The sequence below is a fragment of the Cornus florida genome, unplaced genomic scaffold, assembly GCF_030987335.1.
Source record: "Cornus florida cultivar Cherokee Brave unplaced genomic scaffold, ASM3098733v1 CherokeeBrave_3.0.0_Hap2_Chr11, whole genome shotgun sequence".
Lineage (NCBI taxonomy): Eukaryota > Viridiplantae > Streptophyta > Magnoliopsida > Cornales > Cornaceae > Cornus > Cornus florida.
The window spans coordinates 66,423,908-66,435,644 of NW_026775581.1; the positions used below are offsets into that span (position 1 = coordinate 66,423,908).

General features: G+C 33.0%; 1 protein-coding gene across 1 annotated transcript; it reads left to right on the forward strand.

Moving 5' to 3' along the window:
- Positions 1-7,678: 7,678 nt before the first annotated feature.
- Positions 7,679-9,989, forward strand: LOC132285027 (L-type lectin-domain containing receptor kinase S.1-like). Its single transcript, XM_059787186.1, has one exon. The coding sequence runs from the start codon at positions 7,783-7,785 to the stop codon at positions 9,772-9,774; it is 1,992 nt and encodes a 663-aa protein (XP_059643169.1). The 5' UTR covers positions 7,679-7,782; the 3' UTR covers positions 9,775-9,989.
- The last annotated feature ends 1,748 nt before the right edge of the window (positions 9,990-11,737 follow it).

Consider the following 11,737-nt stretch of genomic DNA (forward strand, 5'->3'; position numbering starts at 1 on the left):
TAAATTGAAAGGAAGGAACCGCCGAATACTGTGTTTTCTTAATAGGTACTCATAAGTTATTCGGATATTCTCTGGGTGAAATTTATGCGGCCCATTCAAGTTGCGATGAGTGGCAGATGAGCCCCACTGGAGTGGACGCGTGGCTGGGCGGGTCAGAACCGGCCCAATATGCGTTAGACATGGCAGGTATAGCGCGTTCTGGGGATCGACCCAATCCATACTTCTCCCAACTGCCTTGAAACGGCTCTCTTTTGTTTTTTACTCTACTTGTTGGGCCCACACCTGCTTTTTCTGTTTTCTTTTCGAAGTTGTTGGGCCCACACCTAGCAAGACTCCATTGTTGATTCTATCTTTTCGTTTTTGTTAAAATAATTTTGTTATTTATTTATTTTTCCCCTTTTATTCATAAATGAGCAAAATGGTGTTATTCTGTTTTTAAAACTTAATATTATTTTTATTACTAATTTTAAAAAAAAATTAAAATTGTATTTGATCCTTCCTTTTCAAAAACATAATAAAGAAATTACTCGAAATAAATATATTAATATAATACTCTTATAGTATTCTTCGTAAATGCATTTTTAACACTGTTATAACACTTTTTATCAGAGTTACATAAGAAATAATAATAATAATAATAGTAGTACACTAATTTTTTCTTTTATTTGAAAATTTTGTAATATCAGGGCTTTGCTGATGACTATGTGTTGTTACTATTTTATCCCTACATATTGGATGTAATTAACACAATTCATAAGGATAAAATTGGTAATTTAAAATTTCAAATAATTGACTGAGAAAATCTTATTCATAGTGTTGACATTTGAAGCGGAGAGAATTTGTTAGACAAGTATGTCTAAGGTGTGACAAATTGAGACTCTTGATTTATGAAATTTTAGTTAGCTTATTTTTTTACCTCCCCCTTAAATAAATAAATAATCACTATTTAGAGTATTTAGATTGGCACTTGAAAATGAAGATCAAAGATAGAAATAAATCTCAAAACTGAACTTTTAACCTAGCTTGTACAGGTACTTTTAATTCTTTTTATAAAAAAAACAATTTCCCTTTCTTATAATTAGTCAACCACTTATGCTAATAATATATGTCGGCATTAATCAGTTTTGCTAGGTTAGGTTAAGTAGGCATGTGATGTTTAGAAAAGAGGCTATAAAGAGCATATCAATTAATAGAATTAGAAACATCAACTGTAAAAAGTAATGAAAAAATGATGAGATTAGCTACTTTGTTAGGCACCAAATGCTTAACTAGAAATCAAAATCCATTTAAAGCAAAAGATAGTTGGCCCTGTAAGTATAATTAATAGTACCAATCATCTTCTCCATTAGTTGATTTCTTTGCCAAAAAAATACGTGACGTTTAATTAAGCTCTGTTTAGTTCGCGATTTATTTTTGACTTTTTATTTTAACTCGAAACAAAATAAGTGTTCCATTATAGAATGTTTTGAATAGTAATCGATATTTGGTAACATTCATTTATTGCAAAATTTCTGGAAGCAAAAACATGAAAGCCATGTTTTAAAATGTCATTTAAGAATTTTTTATTTTTTTATTGTTCATCACTACAATATCCGTTGTTACAGTACTGAAACACGTAAAAATATTCAATTAGTGTTTCGGCCACTATTCACGAAACGTTTCGACACGGTGTAAAATAAAACATATTTTACCAAATATTTTTTTTTACTGCTACAGTACCCAACAAAAATAAAATACTTATCAAATAGACCTTTAGATTGACATTATTACGATCCGGAGATGATTAAATTAAATCAAAACTCGCATATTTTGTGTGGTGACAGATTGTCGCCCCAACTTTGTTTTAAAGCCACATTGTTGGATTGGACCATGATCGATACTTTCCCTATTTGTTCCAATAGAGCCAACAGTGAACATGGTTTGGTCATTAAAGACTCCTCCCCAAATTGATCCAAGAGTTGCTTCCAAATTGACTGGTCATCCATGAGTAGGACACTAGGGTCTGATGTCCATTACCATGATGTTTCGGTGAAAGGGATGGAATGCTTTGACCACCCACCCCTTTTGAATGGCCCTTGAAGCAAACTATAGCTGCAACCCTTTGCTTCTTACCACTCACGCCACACATACTCCACCATAAGTTGTGTTGATCAAAATTATTGGTCCATTCAGATCTTCCAATTTAACCGGGACAAGTGATATTAAAATAATTCAATTGAGATAATTTCAGAGAAAAAAAATTATAATAATTCAACTTAGACAAAGCGAGTGTGAGTGTGTGTGTGTAACTTAAATGTATTAGTCTGATGGCAAAAACTCTCAACTCACTATTTAGAGATTAGCAGTTTTAATCACTCTCGTCCTGTTTAGTTAGATGGAAATTGGTAGAAAGAAAGGAAATGAGTTTTTTTTTTTTTTTTTTTAAAGAATTTATAAGTTTGGTTAGTAAGAAAAAGAAATATTTGAGGAAAAATTATTTTTCATACATTAACTCTTTTGTAAAATTTTCCTCTAAAATACAGTACACTGAAATTTTTTGATTTTATGAAAAAGTTTTATGAACTTACAATAATACCATTTTTATGGTAAGTTTTAAGTTATTAAAATCATAAAGTGCTAATTTCAAATATTTTTCTTGTAAAATTTTCATGCTAAATAAATCCATAATAGATTTTTTTTTTTTTTTTTTTTTTTCCTTCACTTTCTTTCACTTTTACTTTCCACAATCAATTTTCATAAACTATGGGTCTGTTTGGCTGGGCTTCCTATAGCCTCAGAATGGGCTTCTAATCCCAAAAAAATCCTTTGTCAAAAATAAAGAGCGTTTGGTAAAGTTTCTGAAAATGGACTTTTAAAAAACCTCAGTGGTTTAGAAGCTCGATTAACCAAAGCCAATAAAACATGCTTCTTAATCGACTTCCTGCAAGCTACCCACTTTTTTATGTAATAAATATAAAATTTCTATAGTGTCCATTATTTGACCTATTTCCATTTATGAATTTCATTGCAAACTTTTATCTTTCTATTTTTGTATCATTTTCCTCCTTCGTTCTCTACCCAAAAAATAAAAATAAAAATAATACTGAGCAAAATTTCACATAACCTTATTGAAAAAAATATTGTTGAAAAATGATTCAACAAAGGAAGAACAAAAATGGAATATTTTTGCTGCCATTTCTCTCTTTCGTTTTATTTTTCTTTGGTTTTCTTTTTCCATCTCTTTCGACTTCTATCATATAATCAAGGACAAAAAAAAATTCTACCATGTAAATTGGGTTAAATTTGTATACCAGATCTTTACTATAACAATTAATTGTTGCTGCATCATTAGCAATTTCACTCCGTTACTTTAATTATGATTTTTTTTTTCTTCCCTTCTTTATATATTCCAATTCATGGTTTATTAAGGATGTAATTGTTAGGTTAAATTATATTAATAGTTAAAAGTGCTTCAAAAAATTTACCCATCAAACAATTTTTTTTGTTTTAAATTCCTTTCATCAAAATGCATTCTTTAAAGCCGATTCATTAGAAGGAATTTTAGAAACTAAAAGCTACCCCAAACAGGGCCTATATTTTTCGGTAATTGCCTTGTTCTCGTTCACGTGGAATGAAAGGCTACACAGACCAATAGTAGATCAGGCACGGATCTAAAAAATTTTGTGAGGAGAAGCAATAGTGAGATTTTATAAGTATATAATTCAAATAGACAAAAAAAAAATAGTAGAGTTTAATACTAATAATAATAATAATAAATGTCAGTGTATATGAGTTCTAGACTTGACATGGCTATTGTTCATCAAATAAAATATATATATATTTTTTTCAACTAGTTGACTAATCCAATTCCCACTACTCATTCATAGATTCAACATCTACTCATCAAACAATTTTTTTTGTTTTAAATTCCTTTCATCAAAATGCATTCTTTAAAGCCGATTCATTAGAAGGAATTTTAGAAACTAAAAGCTACCCCAAACAAGGCCTATATTTTTCGGTAATTGTCTTGTTCTCGTTCACGTGGAATGAAAGGCTACACAGACCAATAGTAGATCAGGCACGGATCTAAAAAATTTTTTGAGGAGAAGCAATAGTGAGATTTTATAAGTATATAATTCAAATAGGCAAAAAAAAAAATAGTAGAGTTTAATACTAATAATAATAATAATAAATGTCAGTGTATATGAGTTCTAGACTTGACATGGCTATTGTTCATCAAATAAAATATATATATATTTTTTTCAACTAGTTGACTAATCCAATTCCCACTACTCATTCATAGATTCAACATCTACTCACCCAAAGTAATTAACATTTTCCAAATCAAAACGTTGAAAGAGATCATAGAAAAATATTTGGTGAAATGTGAGCGGCCCAAGTATCAACCAAATTGAAAATTTCAAACCCTCTAACCTTGGATTGGAAGGTTGACCTTTCAATGATTGACCAAACTAGCCCCTTTTATTTGGGCTTGAAAACGTTGCTTGAAACAAGTTAAGCTTCAACTTCAAGGCTTCTTTGTACCTGAAATAGTCGCACGTTTTGCTTGAATTTCTAAAATAAAAAAAATTAAAAAAAATAGTCACACGTTCCATTATAAATGAATAAAGAAAGTTGGGCATTAAGTCCATTGGATGATTAAATATTGTATAGTTGAATTTAAAACTGTCTTTATGTCATATTTGTTTACTTCTCGTCTCAGAACTCAATGAAGGTAAAGGTTGTTCAATATGACACCTAATTAATCAGTATAACGTGACTGAAATAGTCTATATATATACATATTATTGTGAAATATAAATACTTTAGAATAAAGGTTTTTCTCCTTAGGAATTTTAAATTTTATGGATTTTCTAAAGAAAAATAATAAAAAATCTCTACGTTTGAAATTGTTTACACATGGGCGTGCGCGTTTAGGAATTTTAAATTTTATGGATTTTCTAAAGAAAAATAATAAAAAATCTCTACGTTTGAAATTGTTTACACATGGGCGCGCGCGCAGATATATATATATATATATATATATATAGACTATTTCATATATATATATATTTTTCTTTTTATAAGACAAGAAGGTTAGAAGTTATATTAATAGATGTAGTCGAAATTTGACACTTCAAAATTCACCAGATGCACTTAACCAATAAACCATCAAAGCATCTGCTCAGAAGGCGGATTCAAGGGTGGGCTCAGAAAAAAAAATAATAATAATAATAGTATTAACCCACTCCAAAATAGATTAGCCCACCCCATTATGCATTTTTGAATCCGCCCTTGCTCTGTCTTGCATATTAAATAAAATGTTCACTAATACTCCCTCGTTCTTGACCATATAAAAAGTAAAAAAAAGTATAATTTAATGAAACTATAATTATGATCTTAGTTTATGGAAGTTGAAAAAACAAAAAGAAAATGATGCAGAAGTCACTCAATGGATCATGTGTCATAATTACACCGTGGTTTTAGTTAAGCTTTAATTATATCTGGAATGCTTGTCCTTTTAAGCAACTAAATAACATAATACAAAGAAGAAGAAGAAAAAAGTGATAAACCAAAAGCTAGATGGTTAATTGCTTTATTTTGAGAGGATTTAAGTTTTTAATTGGAAACCCGAAGCCCCTTCTTACCTCATTTCTTTATACAAATAATGAATTAATTCAAACACAATCGGTGAATTTTAAGGTATAACTTAATTATAATTCTGTTGGAGTTGCCAGAATATTTTTTAATAGTTTTCTGATGCTAGTGGGCCAGGAGAATTTTATGTATTCGGTGGTGGATTATAAAATATTTTAAGAGACCGAATATCATTATTGAAAAAAAAAAAAAAAATGGGGAGCCAAGGTAACAAGGAATTTTTAGTATGATTTCTTGGTCTAGAATTTTAAATCCACAAGGACCTTCTCAGGTATAGTTTATACTGTTAAGTCTGTTATACATCAACAATAGTGGTTGTATTGGGCTTTGCTAATGCTCGGCCCATTTTATTTATTTATTTTGTAAATAAATACCCCATTTATATTTGTACCTTTATTTTAATATATGAACTCAGATCCTCTCTTATTTAAGGGAATCATGTGTACTCCTTCTATACATACCGCTGCAACACAGTTACATCACATTGTAATACGGCTGCATCACAAAATGCAACACACAGATAATAATTTTAAAAAAATAAATATGCAATCATTTATAGCGCAGTTAAATTGAAATTTTAACACATTTATGTAATTGTATTGTTGTTTTAAAATTATTACATTAATGATGAAAAGCTATTGTAATAAATATAGGATGTGACAAAATTTTCTTTTGACATTTAACTCTCTAAATTATTTAATTTGTTGTAAAATTTTTCAAATTATTAAGTCATTGTTAGAAATTTAACATAAATTAAGACATGTGTATCAGCCTATCTGGTATTAAAAAGACAAAAAAAATTAAGATCTAAAAGAGATGATGTATACATATTTTTGAGAGTATGATTTTGATAATAAAAATATATTTAATGTAGTATTATTTTATTTTATATAGTGCTAAAATACTTTGTAAATAGTGACTTAAAATTAAAATATCAAAAAAAATAAAACATCTAAAACATCGTTCTTGGAAAAAAAAAACCTTACAGAAAAACACTTTCTGTTTTAACAAAAAAAACAAGCGCATGGGCACAAACATTATATGTTGCGCCACTCTAATGTTTATATAACTAAAATGACAAAAATGACCCTGAACAGTTCTCTTACATAAGAAATTTTGTATTTGCATCTCTCCTTTCCTCTCTCCTCTCTCCAAAAGAAGGTTGAATAAATCATTCCAAAAGACGATGAAATCAGCACAAAGATAAAAAAATTTCCAAGTGATCTCACTCCATTGTTATCACTGATGCTTTGCTTTAATTTGAGAGAGATATGTGTGGTTTATTTGCGGTACAAGAACATTGAATAAATAAATAATTCAACAGATGAATAGCAACACTTTATTCAAGTTATTTAACTTATTTGCAATATTCTACCAAGTCAATTCAATCCATAAAAAGAAAAAAGAAAATCCAATTGCATAATTGAGTTATGCATGCACAATAAATCAAAACACTTTTTACCATTTTAGTCATTGTTCAATGCAACAATGATATATATCACTTCATGTACTTGTATCACTAATAAATTCAACATTACTATTGTATAAGTACATGGTCTCACTTTCTTTTCTTTTTTTTTTTTGAAAATTGAACATGGTCTCACTTCATCTCTCTTACCTCGCAACTTGAATTGAAATTCTCAATGTTCAAGAAATTTTTTTGTTTTTTTCATTCAATAATTGTCTGATGTATATGATATCGGATTTTGCATCCGTGGTGATAAACTATGGCATGGTCTAAAAAAAAAATAGACACCATTGTAGTTGAAAACAAAGAAATTAAAATAATAAAAATAAAAGAGTGTTTCAAGATTGAACATTTGGATTTTGAAACTTAAAAAGTTTAAAGTTTGGGATTCGAATTTTTACTGTGTGTTGTTTATGATTAGTTTTTGTCATCCCTGTAATTTACCCGACCCGAGATCCCTTTCTAATCTCCGACGATCAATTGAGTTGTTGAGTACTGTAAAGTTTGTGCCGTACACCGGTTAACTTAACATAAAAATATTGGACTTTTCTTTCCACTTCCTTTACACGAGAATATGAAATTTTACCAAATAAAAAACATTATCAGAAACTCAAAATGTGTTTGTCCACTCTCACAACACTCCCACATTCCATCCTCTCAGATCTAAGCTGCCGGAGATGAACACTCTCTCATCAAATTCTATCCAAATGTTTCGCCTTCTGCTTCTCCTCCTCCTTCTAACACTCCTCCCTTCCTCTTTTGCCCTCGATTTCCTCTTCAATTCCTTCAATGCCACCGCCGATCTCAACCTCAACCTCACCGACGACGCTCGGCTCGAGTCCTCCACCATCAGACTCACCAACGACTCCAACCAGTTCTCAATCGGCCGAGTCTTCCACCAATCTCGAATCCCAATGAAACCCACTTCCAATTCCACCACCATCTCTTCTTTCTCCACCTCCTTCGTCTTCTCCATCTTGCCGGAGATCAGCTCCAGTCCCGGCTTCGGCCTCGCCTTCGTCCTCTCCAACTCCACCTCACCCCCAGGCGCCCTCTCCGGTCAGTACTTCGGCCTCTTCTCCAACGCCACCGTCACCGTCGCCCCCCTCCTCGTCGTCGAATTCGACACCGGCCGGAACCCGGAATTCAACGACCCAGATGACAATCACATCGGAATCGACCTGAACAACATCGAATCGGAGGTCACAGTTAGTGCTGGGTACTATAACTCCACCAATAGTAGTGATCTCATCCCTGTAGATATGCGAAATGGGCAGAACATACATGCCTGGATTGAATTCGATGGATCAAATTTTGAAATCAACGTCACAATCGCTCCGGCTGGGATGGCTCGGCCTTCCCGGCCGTTGCTCACCTACAGAGATCCAATCATAGCAAACTATGTCTCCGCAGATATGTTTGTTGGGTTCTCTGCTTCGAAAACCACTTGGATTGAAGCACAGAGGCTCCTAGCTTGGAGTCTCAGCGACACTGGTCTTGCCAGAGAGATCAACACTACCAATTTACCGGTTTTTGAGCTTCAATCAGCGTCCTCTTCGCTCTCTGCCGGAGCAATTGCCGGAATTACGATTGCATCTGTTGTATTCATTGTTTGCTTATCTGGGTTTTACTGGTTTTGGCGAAAGACTAAGAAAGAAGAAGAGGATGAGATTGAAGATTGGGAGCTCGAATACTGGCCGCACAGATATTCATACGAGGAGCTCAGTGAGGCCACCAATGGCTTCTCCAAAGATGAGCTTCTCGGGACTGGTGGGTTCGGCAAAGTATACAAAGCAACACTACGCAACAACACAGTCGTCGCCGTCAAGTGCGTGAGCCACGATTCGAAGCAGGGTTTGAGAGAATTCATGGCGGAGATTTCGAGTATGGGTCGTCTTCAACACAAGAACTTGGTTCAAATGCGAGGTTGGTGTCGAAAGGGCAACGAATTGATGCTTGTGTACGATTATATGCCGAATGGTAGCCTGAATCGATGGATATTCGACAAACCCAAGACGCTTTTGGGTTGGGGTGATCGGAGAAAAATCCTCGCCGACGTAGCAGAGGGTTTGAATTATCTCCACCATGGTTGGGACCAAGTGGTGATTCACAGAGACATTAAGTCGAGCAACATTTTGTTGGGATCTGACATGAGAGGTCGATTGGGTGATTTTGGGCTAGCGAAGTTGTATACGCAAGGGGAGGTGCCGAACACGACGAGGGTGGTGGGGACTTTGGGGTATTTGGCGCCGGAGCTGGCTATGGTGGCGGCGCCGACGGAGGCGAGTGATGTTTATAGCTTTGGGGTGGTGGTATTGGAGGTGGCGTGTGGGCGGAGGCCGATAGAGTCGTGGGCGGAGGAGGAAAAGGCGCTGTTGATTGATTGGGTGAGGGGGAAGTATGTGGAGGGGAGATTGTGGGAGGTGGCGGATGAGAGGATTAAAGGGGAGTGCGAGGTAGAGGAGATGGAGGCGGTGTTGAAGCTTGGGTTGGCTTGTTGTCACCCTGACCCACTCCACCGCCCCACTATGAAGGAGGTGGTGACGATTTTGGTTGGGGAGAAGGCGGCAGCGCCATCGCTACCGCCGAGTGTGATGTCGTCCGAATTGAGGAGTGCCAGTGGTGGTTACGGCGGCGATGATGATGAGGCGCTACAAGTTCAAGTGTGAATTTAGGTTTTTTTTTTTTTTTTCAAAAATAGTTTTTTTTTTTGTATATATTTTAAAATTTTGATACGGGTGTGTTTGGATAGAAGGATTTTATATAGGTTTTCGGTTTTTTTATCTCCTCTATTCAACTAATCTTTCATTAAAGATCAGTTTGTATAATTCTGAACTATTTGATAATTGGAATATAGACCAGAGAAAAAGTGTTTGTTTATGTATTTTCAATCAGTATTTAAAGTGTTTGTTAATGTATTTTCAATCAGTATTTCTGAATTGTTCCGCAAATTCTGCATTTTTAAAATGGATTAAGTGATTTTTTTTCCACGAGTGTTTGGCAAGGAGAGGTAATAAAATATATAGAAATTAGGAGTCGAGTCAAGTTATGGAATATATATATATATATATAAAAGGTGTACCTAACATGGAAAGAGAGCATTTTTTGTCAGCCCTAAGCAAAAAGGGGTTTGTTATGAGATATAGCAATGCTAAACAGATCCTAAAATTAATAATAGAAGTATTTAAAAAAATATTATTATTAAAATATTTAAAATAAAAGTATTTTAATGATAAAAAAAAAAGTACCAGCAAAAGTCTTACATTTATTTTATGTTTAGAGCACCAAATTAGGGGATGAATTGAAATTCAAAGTGTCAATTCTTTGCTCCTTAACGAAATATAAGTAATTTTATGACACGTATTATTAAAACAGCACACTTGAAAAGACACACTTTGTTGTACTTATTTTGAATTTTGAATATTTTTATTTGTTTTTATTTTTTCTAGGCTGGCTAATTAATTTAATGCTGACTATGGTTTGATATTATTGAAAAGCTATAAAGTCTATTGTGGTGGGCAAGGACCAAACCTCCAAAGTAGTACTAACATGTTACCTGCACCAACCAGGAAGCAGAAGACTTATGGTGGAGCCTTAAACTGGTGTTGACCCATGCACACACCCTATTACCACTACTACGTACCATTATCAAGGACATTTCTTATAGAAGTTATGGGGCAATAAATATTTATGTTGAGTCATCATCATAAATAGAGGAAGGGCTCAAACTTAAAGTATCTAAAATAGGTGGCATAAATCAAGAATAGACAGGTTGAGGATAAGAATAATAGTTCTTCCAAACAAATTCCATTTTGACTTCTTGTCATATTATGTGTCACATTGCACTAAAACGTGTTATTTTTGTTGGCTAAATAATTTCTTTAATACTTTCTAACCCTACTTTAAAACTTTTGAGAGGATGGAAAAGTCATTCCGAAGAAATTGTTTACATAATTCGGTTCAATAGTTGATATACAAGTAAATGTAAATGTTTTAATTTTGTCTTAACTTTATTTAACTTTCTGTTTACCTGTTTATTAACAATTGATCAGAATCATACAATAATTTTTTCATATTTGGTGACAAAAATGTACATGAGATATTTTTGTCAAAAGCGATTTTGTATAATTAGGCCCATGTATTATTTATAGAGAACGATATTATATATTATTAGACTATTTTCTAAATTTTTTTTGGGTACTAGTTTAAATTTTCTCAAAAAAGTTAATATTAAACATGGTTTTTTTTTTTTCTTTTCTTTTTTTTTTTTTTTCCTCTGAGGTCTTGGATCCAAAATTTCATGTTTTCTACGCTCTTTTCTCTATGTTCTTAGTTCATCATATGTGAGGGGTTGCAAGTGTGGTGTCAAAATTTTCCCCTTTTTTATGGATGAAATATTTTGAAGAAAATCAAACTAGATGCTGGATTCTTATTTCCTGTAAACTTTACTTTTCACGCTAATCGAATTCCTAAATCTTTTTAAAATTTTTTATTTTTGTTTCTTTTCCTGTCTAGTTAATTCACACTAACCAAATAAAGCTTTAAGGTCACATTGCGTAGATGGTCTATACTTCCAAAATAGTGAAGAACTTTTTGAGGATAAACGAGTTGCAATATTGTCACTGCTCATTG